At 38.9% G+C, this 20,352-nt stretch overlaps 1 protein-coding gene across 2 annotated transcripts in view; it reads left to right on the forward strand.

The window, feature by feature from the left end:
* Positions 1-205: 205 nt before the first annotated feature.
* Positions 206-20,352, forward strand: part of ND-30 (NADH:ubiquinone oxidoreductase core subunit S3) — a 44,291-nt gene continuing 24,144 nt past the window's right edge. Inside the window, exons 1-3 of one of the 2 annotated variants that reach the window (XM_067148480.2) lie at positions 206-354; positions 437-514; positions 10,145-10,392. In XM_067148480.2, coding sequence (XP_067004581.2) covers positions 288-354; positions 437-514; positions 10,145-10,392 — 393 coding nt within the window. In that variant the 5' untranslated portion in view covers positions 206-287. The remainder of the gene's footprint in view (positions 355-436; positions 515-10,144; positions 10,393-20,352) is intronic. The other variant, XM_067148481.2, reaches the window with a different exon arrangement.

The raw sequence follows: 20,352 nt of genomic DNA on the forward strand, positions 1-20,352 counted from the left end.
ATTATTTCCGGCTGTAATTAGCTTCATTACATAGCTCACCCTACTATCTCGTAGTGTACTAATTTCTTCTAATGTTGGTACCTCTCCCAGATATTACTTATCCCGCAAACCAGTGACTGGACGTAGCGTCTTACGACGATGTCCAAAAACTAACCAAGAAGAAGAAGAACAGACATTTCAAGAAGAAGTGGGATTTCTTGATTTTTTGTAAACTTTGGCTGAACAGGCGAACAGCTGAAGGGGAAGTGTTCTTCTTTTCTTCTGATCTCTTTGTTTTTGTAAGGAAAATGGCATCTAATATCATGCGGAGGTTATCTGTCGGTTTGTTTTCAAGAATTCAGAATAGTAGTAAAGGTAAATCTACGTTGCTCATTAAGTTATGATATTTGCTATGTTTTCTGGCTCAAATTGTTATGTACTATTAATTTCGTTTCAGTAGGGTATCTTCCTTGTGTATCGTCCCAGAGGTTACGTTTGAAACACGCAGAAGCTGAAGCTGCTATCGAATCGAGACGTAAGTGGCCCTTTGTTTTGTTATGAATTGTAATAATAACAACAGCGGTGATTGAGAACAACTGTCTTTCTCTTCACTACCATATTCGTTTCATCTTGGTTTAACGTAAAATTTCCCGTTGCTCTACTGATTGAATGTGTGCATTCCGACCTCAATTTGGGGATATTTTGATTGAAATCTCCACTAGATAGAAATTGCGAGAGCTTCCGACTTGCGGAGGATATCTGAAGATTAATATCGTCCCCACTCTGGCAAACTAGCGAAACTGACAAACTAAGGAATCTGTAGTTCTGAAGTTCTGGTCTAGATTTTGTTATTTATATATTGTCTACCCTCTGACAAAGTCTCACATCTGCAGCTCGTTCTGTATGCCAAACACATAAAACCAATAATTAAATATAAAAATTGATTTGACATGAGTAATCACAACTTCTTTCAGCTCTCCTAACCTTTTGACAATTTGCAGATTCGTTAGTTTGCCAGAGCAGGGACGATATGTTCGTAACATTTTACGGTAGATATATACCATACAGTTTTCTTTCAGTGTGACGTATTCAGTGTAGGAATGCGGATCTTCGAAACCTTACCATATAACATGTAGAAGAAAGAGCGAGATGTGTTCATTGCCGATGTTAGGGATGCACCAACCCACCCCAAAATCTCAAATGAAGAGCCACTGCCGTCGGCCAAATTGTAAATGCGGTGACACCTCAAAATTTCAACAGAGATTTCATTACCATATACAGAAGAATATAGTACGCGAACCTTTTCTTGATACCAAGTTCCGTTTCAGCACTAGGGAGCTCAGGTATCAAGAAGAGGTTCGCGTGCTATACAAACTCCTTTGTCATAGGCCAATGGTCGGGACAAATATTTCAGATTCCCTATGGGAATCAACATCTACATCATGAAAGTGTCCATGCGGGGACACATATACTCTTCAAGTGACTCTCTGCTGTGCTCTCTTGATGTGTTCAATCTATGGGATTCTGTCCCAGATGTTCACAGAACGGGAATTATTATTACATACAGTCCACCCGGCGGCCATGATCGTTATGGCATCAAGTCTATATGGTCGAAAAAAATTTCACCATCCAAATTTTGACCAGCAGGGTAAGAGAGGTGCTGGTATACAATTTCTAATTACTAGAATTGGTGCAAAAAGTCTGGATTCAATTACAAACTCTCCGCAGTGTTCATATGGAGTGTGGACATAAGACGCTGTTGAAGGCAATTCATCCTTCGAATGGAGATGTTAAGCCTTGAGCAGACCCCAAAGTATGTAACATTGGAAGGAAGTGGAAATTATGCAAATCTTACTTGGAATTGCTTTTAGAGGGGGAGATGTGTTTATTGCAATATCTAAGAACCCACCAGCCCGCCCCCCGAAGTATCTTTACTTTTATAACAAAATAAAGAGCAGCATCCGCTATTGTCCATTTGTAATCCTATTGGCCGACGTGAAAGGAAAGTCATTGCAGTCAACGATGATAATTAGATTGCATTACCAACTCCGGCTGAATAAAACACAAATAAACCCCATGTAAAGGAAACATTGTGAAGTACATAACAGCAATAATTTTATATGAAACTTATCTTAATGCAGTGGCAGATAGAGGGCTGCATTAGCCTTAAGGAATTCCTGTACCCTCGCATCTAGGAGGAAAGAGCTCTTAAATAGTGATTCACCTATCGCCTTAGGCGAAATAGAATGCGCTCTTATCGCTCTACAGAATGCTAGAGACCTAAAAGCCGTTTCCTGGGCCTAGCCCCTTTTGCTTGGTCACAGTCCAAAAGTTTTGTCATTAACCAGGCCTAACCTACCCAAACCAGTGGTTTTGTCACTAGCCGGACCTAACCAATCCAGACTAATCGCTTCCTCTCTGACCCCAAATATAAATTAATTCAGAGCTTTTCCACACTGTCAATCATGGACAGTATTGCTATCACTCTACAGAATGCTAGAGACCTAAAAGCTGCTTCACGGCCCTAACCAGGGGCTTACGCCCGCAGACACACACACACTTTGCTTGGTCACAGTTCAGTGGTTTTGTCACTATCTGGACCTAATCAGCATATTGGTTATATAGGCTGCTAAGGTGTATATGGAGGTAAAAGCAAATACCTGATGATTGGTGTAAAGGTGTAATAATACCAACATTTAAGAAAGGTATGTGGCAGTTATCGAGGAATTACACTGTTATCACAAGTAGGCTTAGCCAGAATATTGGAGAGAATAATAGAAAGGAGGATGAGAGGAAGGGTAGAAAGAAATTCAGAAGAGCTGTATGGATTTTGACAGGGCAGGTCAATGATTGACTGCAATGATTACTGATGGAAAAACAGTGGGAATATGGTAAAGATCTGGTGATGGTATTCCTTGACCTAGAGAAGGTATACAATAGTGTTAATAGAGAATAGGTGTTGGAAACCCTGGAAAGACAAAGATGTGGAAGGCAATCAAGGGAACTAGTGAAAGCAATGTTTAAGAATTTTTCCAGTTGTGTCCAGACTCCAGTGAGAACAGATAGGTTTAGAAACCAAAACTGGACTAAGACAGGGAAGTGTACTGTCTCCACCGGGTGAGTTTGCCATGCAGTTAGGTGCGCACAGCCGAGAGCTTGCATCCGGGAGATAGTGGGTTCGAGCCCCACTGTCTGCAGCCCTGAAGATGGTTTTCCATGGTTTCCCATTTTCACACCAGGCAAATGCTTGGGTTGTACCTTAATTAAAGCCACAGCCGCTTCCTTTCCACTCCTAGCCCTTCCCTGTCCCATCATCGACATAAGATCTGTCTGTGTCGGTGCGACGTAAAGCAACTTGTAAAAAGAAATGTGCTAATGTTTTACTGTACTGTGCTAGATATTGCTACATCTACATACTGATTTGAAGTTTCAAAAACTCATACGTTCTTCTTAATTTTAACGTGGTGAATGGTAATAGTGTACAGTGTGCTCAATAGAGGTTTCCATAGAAGTGTTTTTGTCTCTTTAATACAGTGCATCGCAGCTGCAGCAGCCCATCTACAACTTTCTCATGTGAGTACAGTGCAGTATATTGTACAATACTGTATACAGTATACAATTAAAGGTACATTTGCAAGAATTGTTAACACATACAATACATGGGTTATTGTGTTCCAACTTATGTTTAATGGTACCAGTTTCATAACCTCTCGCGGGCGGACACCCCTTCATAACGGACATTTTTTTCGGTCCCAAAGGAATCCATTATAGGGAGGCTTTACTGTAATATACTTGCAAAAGGATAAAATATCACATTGAGCGTGATCTCACACTGTCAGCGTAAATCTCACACTTTATACAGTGGAACACTCATTACACAAGACCTGGCAGCACTGGCTATTTAGACCTTGGTAATGCAAGACGTGCACAGTGACGGAAAAGCACGGAGCCAGAACGGTTCAATGCTGGTTCAAAGGAAATGTCTTCCATGAGAGCTAGGTGAACACCGAACTGTCGTCACTATTCAGCATCATTGTGAAATCTTTATTTTTGATTAGCTCGCCATGGGACACACTCTTATACAGATTGGAAAGCTATTGATCTTGGATGACTAGGGACAGAAGGGCAGGAGGGAGTTATTCTAAGGTCACATTTCTTGCGGGGTTTCACTTGGAGTTGCCGAGCTTTAGTAACATGTAAACAAATGTTACTACACCTGAATTCTGCCTGGCAGATGGCATGGCTGTCTTCGTACAATCACAGAATCAATCATATCTGTGCCCCCATCAACTGATGTACGTAGTGTGTTGGTTCAACTTCCACATTCACTGTATAAGCTTTCAGCTATAGCACAGAGAAGGCGCCTGGACGACTCCCTGCAGTGAAGGGCGACTGGACGAATGGAAGCTGTACAGTCTCAAGTTGAAGTGGCTGAATGGCGTAAAGTCCCAGGCAACGTATTTGGAGTTTTGTTTTTTTAACTCGAATTAACTTTTAATCAATGTGCTGAAAACCCTATTACATTATGTTATTTTGTTCAGAACATATGAGCACTGGACTGAGTAACGTCACTGTTGGCGAGCCGCTTTCTGCATGCAATTAATAGGTGTAGCAGAATCAGACAGTGCAACTGTTGGTTTGGCATATTTAAGTACTGTAAACAATACGGTGATGGAGAAAAGATGGGAGTTTGGAAAAGACTTAGTGATGGACATTTATCGACATTGAGAAAGCTTATGACAGTGTGCCCAGAGAGTTGGTATGGGATGCATTAAGGAAAAAACAAGTTAGCAAAGTGCAAATGATAAAAGCTGTGTACAAAAATTGTGCTAGTGGTGTGAAGACTAGTATAGGAAAATCAAAATGGTTTAAAGTTGAAACTGGTCTCCGACAGGGAAGTGTACTATCCCCCATACTATTCATCATAGTCATGGATGAAATTCATAAGAACATTAAACAGAGATTGGTAAGACAGGCAACAAAAGCCATGTTGATAGCAGATAATATTGTGATATGGGGTGAGGATGAAACGGAAGTGCAAAAACAAGTAGCTGTATGGAATCAAGAGATAGAAAAATTTGGGATGAAAGTAAGCCCAGAGAAAAGTAAAACAATAGTGATGACAAGGGGAAGGAAGAGGAAAGATAAAACTGAATGGTATAATTCTGGAAGTGGTTAAAAGTTTCAAGTACTTGGGAAGTGTGATCGCAGAAGATGGAAAGATAACCAAGAAAATTGGGAAAAGAATACAACAAGCAGACAGCTTGTACCAGAATGTAAGGGGTATTTTGTGGAACCAAGATGTCCTGAAGGAATGTAAGAAAGTATTGTATTCAACCTATTATGAACCCATACTAACCTATGCAGTTGGATCATGGACTACAACAAAACAAGAGGAGAGTAGAATACAGGCAGCAGAGATGAAATTCCTAAGAGGAATCGTGGGCAAGACCAGAAAGGATAGAATTAGAAATGGAGAGATAAGGAAAAGGACAGGAGTCTTAAAACTTCAAGACAGGATAAAAACAACAAAACTGAAATGGTATGGGCATATGATGAGAATGGGAGAAGAGAGAGTGCCAAAATAAGCTTTTTCAGAGAAGTTAACAGGAAAGAGATCACAAAGAAGACCCTGAAGAGGTGGACAGATTCAGTGTGGGAGTGCATAGAGAAAAAGAGAAAAACCAGTAGATGTACTCAAAAAAAGGAGAAGAGTGGTGGAGAGACAGGCTGCGATAGAGGCTCTTAATTCACAACCCAACCCGCAAAGCTGGAAACGGAAAATGAAGATGATGATGATGATGAAACGATACCTAAGTGAAAACGTGGTTTAGTGTTGTGTATGGTTGCAACCATTCAAGCACTTCGAAAACTTCGAAAGAAGATTCACAGATTCCCCATATCAACAGAAATCTCCAGGGTGATATCGAGCTTGGCTATCAAAAATTGGTCGCGCTAATTTCTCACCAGCCTGATCTAGTTTTGTATGCTCTACACATTTCAGGGAGCAGGACTATGAACTATCGAGTAAATATAAAACCGAACTCCTGAAGTAAAATAGAAAATGTGTGTTTTAAAAAAAAGGTTCTGTTCCTGCACTAAATATGTGGCGAATGAAACCTGTTACTGTTGTAAGGCATGCATGTACATATGAGGTGCCTAGTATCAAACATGGACAGAAGCCATTTTGTTAATTTTTCAATAGAGCAACATTTTTGTTTCTCTATGTTAACTCCCGTTACGAGTGTGAAAATTTTTGTGTGCCATATTGCTGGCCCTATGAACAAGAAAACCACGGTCGACACAAGAATTTCATTCTAAGTCAATGTAAAACACGTTCTAATATGACAATGTTCATTTTTGAAACAGATTGGCTTTTGTCCATTTTTGAAACAAACATCCATGTAATTGTCTACTTTTGAAACAAACTATCACAATATTTGAAAAAAAAAAAGGTTGCAGGATGACATGAAAGTAAACTTTGTTTTTAAAAAGAAATATAATTAAAATATGAAAGAAATAGGGTTATTCTTTGTTAACATTTTTAACATTCATTTCAGTTCTTACTGTATTTCTGGACAAATAACCTCTGGTTCATCATGCGGGTCTTCAAAACAATCTCATTCATAATCATTAACAGCTTGTTCATTTTCACTACAACTGTTCTTATTAATGACTTCGACATAGTACTTAAGAGAGGCATTTAATTACCAATCTTTTCCGAGGTGCTTTCCTAGTAATTTGTCAACATCTTTAAGTTTCTGTTGGTTTACGTTCACGCCAATATCAGTAGGTAAAGGGTTCATTAACGTTAGACTGACCTGTCCTGCCTTTGTGTTCTTGCGCTCAATACCTGTGTAGAAATAGTAGCCTACCTCACCTTTAACTACAACATTGCCTCATTTCGTGCTCCTGAGTACAATTGTTTTACACTGTGAAATCTTGAAATGAATTTGACTAGCAGATTTCAGATAAGTCTGTGCTTGTTCTTTCCAATTCAGTGGTTCCAAGGTTTGTCAAATCACTTTCACTGTGCCGTACATTTTGGACACCTCATGATATTCATCAGGACTTATTATGGTCGTCATCTTCTTGAGGTCTTTCTTAATTAATCTAAAGATAGTCGCCATAAGACCTATCTGTGTCAGCGCGACGTGAGACCACTAGCAAAACAAAAAAAAATTTTAAAATCCTATCTGAGGTCAAATTGTCCAGTAACTGGAAATACCAGTTCTAATTTGTGAACAGAGGATGGTGCATACGTTGTAAGCCACTTTGCACACATCGCCAACATATTAATGTTTTTATTTTGGCCAGCGCAGCCATCAGCAACCAACTTGACTGAAGTGAATCCTTGTAAATCTTTGGATAGTAACTCATATAAAATGCTATTTCCTTTGATTTCTTTGCCTCATTCTCCAGCCACGTATAAACAGATACATTGTCAGGGCGCAATTTGCTTTGAGATGTGCCTGTTATAACAGATAGATTGTAACAGTAGAGTTGTCTGGAATAATCAGCCGACTGATCACTTAATTTTGGCAAAACAAGGTTCTTTGGGAATCATGGGACATTAAAAAACAGTCCTCTTCTTTTTTCCTTCAGATGTCGATAAAAATTCTCTGCTTGTTTTTTGTGGACGGTTATCTTCAAAATTAAGGTTGATCTTGCCTCTTAATTTTTTTCAAACTTAATATGCTGCTCTAGTTCCAAGCATGTACTGCATGTACTGGTGCCTGGAGAAGAAAACCCTAAATTGAACCTGGTATTAAAAATGTGCCAAAAGTAACCTTTTTTCACTTGCAGTTCCACTTTTCTACCTTCATTATACAAACGCCATAGTTCTCTGATACTTAGATAATATATACAAGTGCACTTTTGTTGCTGCTGTAATGGGATTCTACAGTCTTAAGGCTTTTAATGAAGTTTAGCACAGCCTCTAGTTTCTTTTCCATGATCTTTTCTTTTCTTGGTCCTCCCCTTGTTTCTACTGGTTCGAAAACATCATCCTGCTTAAAGTTCTTGAATACTCTGATGACTATGCTTAGTAATATTTAAAATTGATAAAAATATTTCTCGGCAAATTAACACTTGCTTGATTCATAACAGTATACTGAAATATTGTAACATTAGGCTTAATTCATCCCCCTTGGCGTCTGTGCCGTTTTGGTTGACTTGTCAACCTAAACACTTACCCTCCTTCAGGTATAAAGAAGTACATTTGAAGAACATACACAAACGCGCATCACTCAATGGTACAAAGAAGTAACACACGTAATATACACTAACGAAAATACCAAAAAAATTACCGTGGAGTGGTCAAAACTGACCAATGACTGGTTAGGAACTGGACCCGTGCCTCTCATACAAATAAAACCCAGTATAGAAAGGCAGTAATCCAAGACAGATGTAGTTTAAAACATAATAGGGTTTATTAAATTAAATTTTGGCTAAAGCAAGGATAAAGCAGAGTATAACAACAGTGGAAACGTAAAGGAAGTGAATACAACTTACATGCATGATCATGGACCTTTTAACATTGTTTGACATGATAGGGAGATCTTTTTAATGTCACCAACTTCTCATTCAATTGTATCACATTTTCTTCACAATAATATAATAATTTAGAGGCTGGGGAACAATAATCGATTTACGATCTAATGAGATAAGGTCAAAACATTTCTTTCTTTATCCGGAGAAATCGTATAGTAACCAACTGGTAACCACAACCTTGTCAGAAAAAGGGGGCGAGTCACACACATCAATTAAGAATTCTTCTTCTTATAACAACAATCCCCAAGGAAATAGTACCGAGGAAAAGATAATACATAGGCAAAGAAGTACTTTTGCCAAAAGATGAACTGTGAAATACAAAGAGGTTATAGGGAAGTGAGGGAAGCTAAAGGTTACCATAGCTACACAAAAAAAATAAACATGCTCCCAGAGCATAAGAAAAATAGAATGAGGTCCCAAAGTACGAATAGAAATGGCGGAATCAGCCTAAAATGGGAAATGAAACAAGCAATGTGCCCACCCGAACACAAAAGGAAAATAACGCTCGTAAGGAAATACGAGAAATAAAGATAGCACAAACCCGTCATTCCTACTATCCATTCATACATGAGTACATGTAGACCAAATGTCCAAGGTATCATAAAAGCAAAACAGAGACACATAAGGCATAAATAATCAGAAATTTAATTCTATATAACTTAAGTTATGTATTATTTATCTTTTTTTGCTATGGGCTTTACGTCGCACCGACACATATAGGTCTTATGGTGACGATGGGATAGGAAAGGCCTAGGAGTTGTAAGGAAGCGGCCATGGCCTTAATTAAGGTACAGCCCCAGCATTTGCCTGGTGTGAAAATGGGAAACCATGGAAAACCATTTTCAGGGCTGCCGACAGTGGGATTCGAACCTACTATCTCCCGGATGCAAGCTCACAGCCACGCGCCTCTACGCGCACGGCCAACTCGCCCGGTAAATTATTTATCAATGGGAGCACTAATAACATAGGCTTTTGAGAACTGAATTTTAGGCCTTCACCTAAACTACCATTTCAGTCAGCATAAATAAAATTATTTATAGCCCAGATTGTAGTGCCTTAGTTGTCGTCGATAGCTGCAGTCGCTTAATTGCGGCCAGTATCCGGTATTTGGGAGATAGTAGGTTCAAATGCCACTGTCGGCGGCCCTGAAGATGATTTTCCGTGGTTTCCTATTTTCACACCAGGCAGATGCTGGGGCTGTACCTTAGTTAAGGCCACGGCCATTTCCTTCTCACTCCCAGCACTTCCTTGTTACAGTGGACACGACTGATACAGAAATGGCATTCTTTTGTAATTCTGATCAATGTACAGACAAACTCTTATTTTACATATATGTATAGATAAATCGCAGGCAAGAGTTCAGTGTTCTTTTGAGCAGAAGTCTCCAAGGAATATTTTGAAGTATGGCATAAGCTAACAGCATAATATTTGATCGTGCCAAATATAACAGAAGTAACACTGATGGATCTTTTTTCTGTATTTGTTTTGTTTGAAAACTTCATGTTCTCCCTCCATGAGGTATCATCACATGAAATGTAATAGAAAATGTCTTTAACAACATGTGTTAGTAATATTGAGATTTTTTGTCACATTAATTTTTTTTATTTTACAGCTACTGTTCGCAAATACAATCCTGTTCAACGAGCTCAGCTGAGTGAATATGGCAAGTATGTTGCTGAATGTTTGCCAAAATATGTGCAAAAGGTGCAAATGACTGCTGGTGATGAACTGGAAATCTTGATTGCTCCAGAGGGAGTTGTACCAGTTTTGTCATTCCTCAAAGATCATCACAATGCTCAGTTTACTAGTCTTGTCGATATTGCTGGAATGGATGTACCTAGCCGAGAATATAGGTTTGAGGTAAGTGTTAAAAGAATCATAAATACTGTGATGTCACATCTTAGTTTGTGAACCATGGGCAACAGCTGAGTGGCCTAGTAAGTGGTCCTGAGAATCAGGATACCAGTTCTGTAGAATAGGAGTAGGCCCTGCAGTGTAGGGAGCAACGCATCCGCCTGTCACCCAGTGGCCCCGTTTTCGATACCCGGCCGGGTCAGGGGTTTTTAATTGTAATGATAAATATCCCTGGCCTGGGGACTGGGTGTTTGTGACGTCCTTCCTTTCCCCACACACAACATTCCACGCTACCGCCATTCCAATTACACGCAGGTTCATATAATATGGTACCAGTAGGGGCAAAAGATCCACATGGGTCGATGCCCTGAACAAATAGCATTTTTTTTTAATACTGTAAAGGCATCTTGGACATATTCTGAGTTGTGACCAGAGTTTTTTTTCTGGCGAAACGCACCGGAACGGCTCTCCGGAACCTCTTCGTGGATACCAATCTCTAAAAAATATTAAGACTTCAAATATGATTTCTTTCAGGTTAAGGAATTTTTAAATTTTTTATTTTTACTGTTCCCTTGCTAAATGACCTTAATTGAAATGGAAATATCGCATATTGCCTTGTTATTTCGAGAATCAAAATCAATCGAAATCGAAAACATTCTTCCGGTTTGCGGGCAGCATGGATATACGATATTCGTCTTTCTTTCTTTCTTTCTTTCTTTCTTTCTTTCTTTCTTTCTTTCTTTGATCACTTTGTAGTTGTTTTGTATATTGGTCCCAGTTCTAGTTACATTTCATCTTGATTGTCCTCAATATAGAGTACTGTTGTTCGTTGATGTAGATAATTGCCTATGTTTGTTGTATTCTCAGCCATAGTTTGTACTACTTCTTACGCGGCTATAGACATAACCTAAGAAAGACTAAATCTGTCGACCACGAGGCGAGAATGAAGAGAATTTCTGAATATTTTTGTGTGCCTACCACCAAACGCAAAAATTGCCCAAGCAGTTCGTCAGTCCATCAAGTTGGAGTACCGGTATCATCAAACTCAAGTGTGGAACTTGAAGCAACAAATGTGTCAACGAGTTCCATAACGGTCTGTAAGGTTCAAAGTGAATTTCAAAGTCTGTGGCCTAGTTGTTGGACTGTAGAACAAAAGAACGATTTTGTAAAGAAAAACGATTGGTTGTATTTTCATGACGGCAAATTAGGTTGCTCGGTGTGCAAAAATGTTGAAAGTTTAGGTGTACAGAAGAATGTGGGTATGCGACTATCAAAAGAGTGGATAAACTGTGAAATTGTGTCTTATGGAGAAAATCTTAAACAGAAGCTAGGAAGCTCAGGAAAAAGATTTTTGACCACAAAGAATGTGCTGGACATAAAAGTGTTAATAAAATAACTGAAGAAGGGAAAAAAGAAAAACTTGAGACAGTATATCTAAATTCATTAGAGAGAGAGAAAAGGAAATTACTTGTCAAGTATTTCGTACTGCTTATAAGGTGGCAAAAAAGAACCAGTCTTTCTTCAATTTTGAAACTGAAATTGATTTACAAGAATTGAACGGGATTGATATAGGGAGTATTTTGCATTCAAGTAATGCCTGTATAAATATAGTAAACTACATAGGCAGTGAAATGAGAACAAGATTGATAAAAAATGTACTTGATTCAAAGAGCAAGTTCTCTCTTATTCTTGATGAATCAACTACTCTAAGTCAAAAGTCTGTTCTGATAGTATATGTTCGCACCTACATTGAAGAAATAAAAATGGCAGAATCGGTCAACCTTTTCATTGATTTGAGTTAGATGATGTAACAGCAAATGGAATTTACAAAAGCTTGATGTCTTCTATAGGAGCACTAGGATTCACAGAAGATTTTCTAAAGGAAAATTTAGTTTCACTGACGTGTGATGGTGCCGTAGTAATGTTTGGAGTACATAAAGGAGTTTCAAAACTTTTCAAAGACAGATTTCCTGCCATTGTTTTGTGGCATTGTGCTAGCTATAGACTGGAATTATCAGTACACGATGTTGTGATAGAGGTTTCTGGCATCAATAGATTTAAAAGTTTTATGGAGAAAATAGTGTTGAATCCATAATTTTCAGAGTCGCTGAGATTAATAATGACACTCCACATTTCTTATAAGGTCAGTTTCATCCCCCTTTGACATAGGGGAAGATGGGGTAAAATAGAAATTGTCAAAAATTAACCGAGATAATGGACGTAACCTATGTATGTTCCAGCGTAGATTTCAACCAAAACTAATACAAGTATGACTATCTGGAGAAAGTACTTTTTAGGATAAGACACCCCTGGAACCTCTAGAGGAGGGGTGATTTATATACTTGACTAAAAGTGAACAATAATAGTTTTCCGGACTACTGGAGCAATTCAAACAAAACCTGGTACATTTATGACTTACTATCAGGACATAAACTGCGAGGGGGTATGACAAATTAGCACCCATACGGGCAGGTGTTGGAGAGGGTGAGATATTTAAAAAAAATAGTGTCACATCCAAAGTACCTCCTGTGGGTGGGGGATGCAGACGAAGAATACACCCACGGTATCCCTGCCTGTCGTAAGAGGCGACTAAAAGGGGCAACAAAGGGATAATTGAATTAGAACCATGAAACTACTTGTGATTAGTACCATCACATGGGGAAAGACATGGGTCACCTTTACTTGCGAGTAGTACCACTGTGTAGCTAACATAGTGGTACTACTTGCAAGTAAAGAGACAGTATGTTAGGTACACAATAGGTTTGTGGTTAGTAGCAGCAGAGAGCGGTTCACTGTGGGTTTCTAGTACCTGTGATTAGTATCACTATGTACGGAACATCACAGGCTTACGTTGCCTGTGATTTGTACCATTATGTGAGAAACACCACTGGTCTGGGTGTTGCCCGTGATTAGTACCACTATATGAGCGACACTGTTGGTCTGTGTTGCCTGTGATTTTTGTGCCCACTATGTGAGGAACAGCACGAGATAGTACAAGTCCCTATGATTAGTACACCTATGTGAGGTGCACCATGGGTTTGCGTTGCCTACGAGTGGCGCCGTTATGCGAGATACACCATAGGTCTTCTTTACCTGTACGACGTCCAATACTTGTGAGTTGTACCATAATGGTTGGAACACCGTGAGTTTACACTACTTTTTTTGCTATTGGCTTTATGTCGCACCGACACAGATAGGTCTTATGGCGATGATGGGACAGGAAAGGGCTAGGACTGGGAAGGAATTGGCCATGGCCTTAATTAAGGTACAGCCCCACCAGTTTACACTACTATACCGGGCGAGTTGGCCATGCAGTTAGGGGCGCGCAGCTGTGAGCTCGCATCCGGGAGATAGTGGGTTCGAACCCCACTGTTGGCAGCCCCGAAGATGGTTTTCCGTGGTTTCCCATTTTCATACCAGGCAAATGCTGGGGCTGTACCTTAATTAAGGCCACGGCCGCTTCCTTCCCATTCCTAGGCCTTCCCTGTCCCATCGTCGCCATAAGACGTATCTATGTTGGAGCGACGTAAAGCAAATAGCAAAAAAAAAAAAAAATTTACAGTACCTTTGATTAGTACCGCAACTTGACATACACCATGGTTCTACATTGCTACCGATAAGTGACATTATGAGGGACCATTGACCTGGATATTGAACACCTTTAGACAACAAGCATCATCGATTCAGGATTGTGCTTTGGAAGCAGTCCCTTGGTCAGTAATATTGTTTCTGGGAAGGTGAGGCATTGCGGGTAGAATCCACTGCTTGTTTTAAATTCATATTCATCCATTCATTCTTTATCATCATGTTGTGAATTCTAGTCAGTGGATGATTTTGTACTTTTAAATTGTCAATGCATTTCGTCTCATTTCTTACCATTAGGAGCCGATGCCCTAGATGTTAGGCCCCTTTGGAAAACAAGTATCATAATCATCAACATCCAAAGTTTTCGGGGTTGCTGAAATGAATAGTGACACTCCGGTTGTCGTTTAAGTCCAAGTTGATCCCCAATTGCCAAGCGGGTGAGAAGGAGTCAAGACAGAAAATATCCAAATGACCGAGATTAAGGATGTTTGTTTGTACGTTCCAGTATAACTGTCAGCGGAACTTGGTACAAATATTACCTACTACCTGAAAAAATACTGTGGGGGGAAAGACACCCCTAGAAGCCTTAGAGAAGGGGATGAAATATAATTATGACTAAAAATGTGCGATCTTAGTGTTGAATCCATACGTTTCGGGACTACTGGAGCGATTTCAAACAAAACTTGGTCACTTATGACTTATAATCAGGAAACAAACTGCATGGAGGTATGACAACCCTAGCACACCTACGAGGGGAGGGAGATGTAGAAATAATAGAAAATAGTGTCAAAATCCACTCTTTTTAGGGTCGCTGAGATGAATAGTAACGCTCCAAGTTTTTTTAGAAGTCAAATTTCTGCCTCCTTTCGCATAGCGGTGAGAATAAGTTTTTTAAAAAATTCGAAAAGGACCAAGATAATGGACGTATGTGTGTGTATTGGACCTACTGTCTGGAAAAAAGTACCTTAGGGGTAAGAGACTCCTAGCCTCTAAAGTAGGGGCGAAATATAAAAATTAACCAAAAACGATGTATATTTGTGTCTAATCCATAGTTTTCGGTGTCGCTGAGTTGAACTGTGACACTCTGGATGCTGTTTAAGATAAAAGTTCAGTCCTAGTCGGCAGGCGGGTTAGAAACTGGCAAAGAAAACAAAATGTCCAAAGGGACAGAGTTTAAGGACTTATGTGTGTATGTTCTAGCATACCTCTCAATCAAACTTGGTATATACATGAATTACTATATAGAAAACATTACTGTGGGGGTCAGATACACCTAGGCCCAGCTGGTGTTGGTGAATGAGAGGGGCTGACATGCAAAAATAAGGAAAATAACCAATATTAATGTCGAAATCCATTGTTTATGTGTCACTGATACGAACTGTGACGCTATGGATACAGTTTTAAGTCCACGTTCAGCCTCCCTTGAGGCAGGAACTGAGAAGGGCTTAAAAGTAAATAGTATATAATAATCGAGATTAGTGCTTACTCGATAATTAAATAATCTAAATCTTGAAATCAGATACATCTAAATAACTAAAACTACATAATAGGTCGAAAACTCAACATCTCAAAAAGAATTCTATAAGCATTCACTTCACACTTAACTAACTGTTAATACAAATATTCAAAAAGTATCCAGGCAACGCCAGGTACTACAGCTAGTATAATATAAAATTGTTGATCCAAGAACTGGTATTATCAAAATAATTTACATTTGGGGAAAAAATAATTTATCTGAGGAAGGGAGTGACAATTCCGCATAAGACTCATCATTACTACTTTGTCTCGCACTTTCTTGTAGTTCAGTATCGTCACTTAGATATTCTCCATCTTCATTATCAAAATATAGCTCTCCAGAATTGCTGTTTATGAGGAAACATTCAATTTCTTCGTCAGCAAGGGATGAATGTATACTTCAAGACGCCATGATGGCTACACGTTAGTGGGAAAGATGTTCCACTCCAACGAAGCTGTAATAACACCAGATCGCTTTCAAAACACGTGGAATGGAATGGTATATCTGCTGTACAGAACTTCTTTGAGCATTTCAACGGAATGTCAAAGCATGACACTATATCACGTTCACATTCATTTGTGAAATCGGTGAAGTACACACTGCACCATGGGTTTGGTGGACGTGGCGCGGCATTCAGTAACGTATATATACGGGTGTGGCAGCAAATGGGTTAAAAAGAAAGCCATACTTTTCAGTGCCTACTCAGTTAATGTCACTTCAAAGAATTTCAGTCTGTTGAAAACAAATTATAAGACATATAGGATATAGTAAGGACTTTTATAGACTTAGTAAAGGCATACGACAGCATCCCCAGATCAAAAGTTTGGGAAAGCCTGACACATAAACGTCAAACCAGCTTGAGCAGTTAAATGGAACATATAACGTGTAACATATATAACATTTAACATATAATAAAACGAATAATGATCATAAAAGCAATATATGATAACTGTTACAGCTGTGTGAAGACTACAGTGGGTAGAAGAGAATGATTTGCAACTGACAACGAGCTAAAACAAGGGAGTGCGTTGTCACCTTTGCTGTTAATAGTGGTGATGGATGACATCATAAAGGCAGCAAGGAAAGATATAGAGGTGAATAGAATGAATGTAATGATGTTCGTGGATGATGTGATCTGGGGAGAAGATGAATAGGTGGTACAACAATAATTGAATGTACTGAATAGAAGGATTGAACAATGAGGATTGAGGATCAGCATAGAGAAGAGCAAGACAGTGGTAATGGGTAGAGGAAGTAAAGAAGGAAAAGGAGCTATCAAAATTGGAGACTAGGAACTTGGAAGTAGTTGAACACTTCAAATACTCGGGAAGTGAACTAATAGAAAGTGGAGGAATGTGCGTGGAAATCAGTAGAAGGATACAACTGAGGAGTGCCTTTTTCCATCAGGTACTGAGATATGTGGAATAAAGATGTACCAATGAAGGCTAAAGAAGTAATGTACAAGGGATATTACTTACCTATAATGACACACACAGCAGAAACCTGGCCAGTGACTCAGAGAGATGAGAGTAGAGTACAGGCATCTGAAATGAAATTCCTGAGGGGTATGGTACAGAAGACAAGGAGGGATAGATTGAGAAATGAAGACATACGAAAAGAAATAATTGTACAAAAACTACATGACAAACTGGAACAGAACAAATTGAGGTGGTTTGGACATGTCAAGTGGATGAAAGAAGAAAGACTGTCAAGACAAGCTCTAGAAAGACAGATGTCAGGGAAGAGAGGATGTGGGAAACCAAGATGACAATGGATGGATTCTGTGAAGAACAGCATAGGACAATAGAACCTGGACTGGAACACATTGTTGGATGAAGAATGGTGGAGAGACAGGACAAAGTGGAGAGAAGCCATAGTTGCCCCCACCTGGTGTCAGCTGGGATAGGGGAATTTATGAATGTGGGTACAAAGTACTGAACAGCCTCTAAAACATTGTTATCTATCCTTGGTGTGCATTGTCTGTCTTCCTCATATAACCCTCTTGGAGCCAGGAGCTGATCTGGTCGGCCGCTCACTAGCAGCTGGAAGAGGCCAGAGCTCCGCCTGCACTCTACTACTGTAAAGTGCCAGGCCGTTTTTAGTAGAATTACATGCATTTTAACATTCGGGTATATCTACCGGTGTATGTCAAATACCGGCAAGAAATTTTTTACACGTCGACTACATAAAATAAACAACTGATTTAGAGTGATATAAAGAATTAAAAAGTATTATTGTTGATATTATGGTTGTCGATAACGTTTACTTTTAGGAAGAGAAAAACATTTTCACACTTTCTCTCTCAATATCTACTTTGAAAATACCATCTATGATACAAAAGAATATACGTGATAATGTAGAATTTATTTCTAAATATAATTATATAAAATAATTACTTTGTAACGCGAAAAATAAAAACATAAAAAATTGAAATTCAAACGTATGTCCCTAATGAAGATAAGACAGTTTTACTCACCGATAAAATTCATGTATATATCGATGTATGGCAAACACTTAAGATAAATTTTATATGTGTGGACTAGATTGTATAAAAATAGTTCTGAGTTATTAAAAAGTAAAATGTATAAGTATTGACAAGGCGGTGAAAATATTTTACAGAAATACAATACAATTGCTTAATTAAAACATCTATGGCACTAAAGCCCTGATGGGGCTTGGTCTACTAAGCGACCGCTGCTCAGTCCGAAGACCTGCAGTTTACGAGGTGACGCATGGTCAGTGAGACAACTTCTCTCGTTCATTATTAATGGTTTTCTAGACCAAGGTAGCTCCCTCAGCCTAAGATCTCTCCTCGATTGTCATCACTTAGGGTCACTTAGTTTGAGTGGACCTCGAACCAACACTCAGACCCAGGTAAAAACCGTTCACCTGTCCGGGAATCGAACCCATGACCTTCAAGTGAGAGGCAGGCACACTACACTTGACCCGCGGGGACCGGAATTTACGTAATGATAGAGAATTCATTTATGAACAGAATAATTGCTTTGAATGAGAAAAAGAAAAACGAGAAAAAACTGCAAACAAATTTATTATGTCGCTAGTAAAAAAGAAGGAAAATGACAAAATAAATTTACTCACTAAAATTTTTTGAGAAGGGTATTTACATTAACGCTAATCACTTATCACTAACACTAATAAGAACAATAAAAAGCGCAACGTCATATAAAATCTGTGTTTTTTGTTTAAATAGAACTTTAAATATATTTTGTTTATTTAGGGCACTTATGAAGAGCCGCACATTTAGTATGCAGGCCTTTATTGCACTTGATGCACACAGTTCGCGACCTCTTTCTCTGTTGCGGAGAGCTACATACAACGCACCGTCTTTCTAATTCACCTGACAAAAGTTTTACGCCACACACAGGAATGTTCGTGATAATCTTTTGTCTATTCTCAAACCATTCAGCACTCAGAGATTCAATTATACTGGAGTAGAACTGGAGTCTAGTCATTTTCTTTCCGTTACAGTTTTCTAAATACATCAAATCAGCATTTAAAACCATTCTCAAAATTATATTGAATGCAACTTTTTTCCAGAATTTCAAAGTTCTACATTCATCTAAATAAAAATACACCATCATAACGATTATAGTCTAAGATCACATTAGGTTTCCTCTTGGGTTGATTAATGTTTCTAGCAGTTGCAGGCACTTCTGTTTCTATTGCAGCTCTGTGTGTACCACCACCTGATTTTTCTGAGATTTTTCCTGTTTGGATCCCACTAGTAAAATTGGCCCCTGTCTGAAATATTTACTACAAACTAATTTAAACGGCTTTTTCACATCATCTGGTAGTCCCTTCCTGTTTCTTCGTATAGTGCCGGTAATAAATGTTCCAAGTGAGTATAAATGTTTTGCAAGGGGGATTGACGTAAAATAATTATCTGCGAATACGTGAAACCCTTTCATAAAATAATTCCCTAGGGACATGAGTTTGATCACTACAGTGTAGGCCAGTCCATTAATTCTGATTTCGTTTCTGTCTTCAGTGGTCTGTCTTCAGTGGATCTTGCTCCTCGGTAGGTATAAAAACCAACACAATACTTACTAACTGCATCACACAACATCCAAAATTTTATCCCCCACTTGTGATGGTGCTTATTCGGCATGTATTGGAGTAGTTTTGTATGGCATTTAGTTCCAACTAAACTTTCGTCTATGGAAAGTTGCTGATGAGTATAATGATGTCTAAATAGCCTATTAGCATGATCTACAAAGATGCTGGAATCGAGCACAGAGATCATAGTTTGGAGAGCCAGGAGGAGAAAGCTTACTGTTGTCAACTAAATGAAAAAATTTCAAAAGAAGCATGATCTACAAGATGCTGGAATCGAGCACAGAGATCATAGTTTGGAGAGCCAGGAGGAGAAAGCTTGCTGTTGTCAACTAAATGAAAAAATTTCAAAAGAAGCTGAAACCTATTCCTTGAGAACATTTCACCAAACCAAGGGGTAATGAAATGGTCTACAGTACTCCAGTACGAAACAATGGTAGGTTTTCTTATCAGTCCCATATTCATGATGACAGCAATGAATGCCCTTATTTCATCAATCGTAGTGTGTCTCCAACATCGAGAGCAGGAATTGGGTGACAGTTCATTACAAGTAAGGAGTTAGTCAGCGTAGCGATTGGTCTCTGTGATGACTATAAGGTTTGTCAAGGGTTATGAATTTCATTTTGTTGGTCCGTACTGAACTGAGAATAACATATGAATAGTAACACAGTAAGGTTTCCACCTATTCAGTACTAATATGTATTTACAATGTTATAAATTACATGGAACTAGTTTCGACCCGCCTAGGGGTCATCATCAGCCATATTAAAGCATACATAAGTATTTTGTCG

This window comes from Anabrus simplex, chromosome 5 (assembly GCF_040414725.1).
Source record: "Anabrus simplex isolate iqAnaSimp1 chromosome 5, ASM4041472v1, whole genome shotgun sequence".
Taxonomy (NCBI): domain Eukaryota; kingdom Metazoa; phylum Arthropoda; class Insecta; order Orthoptera; family Tettigoniidae; genus Anabrus; species Anabrus simplex.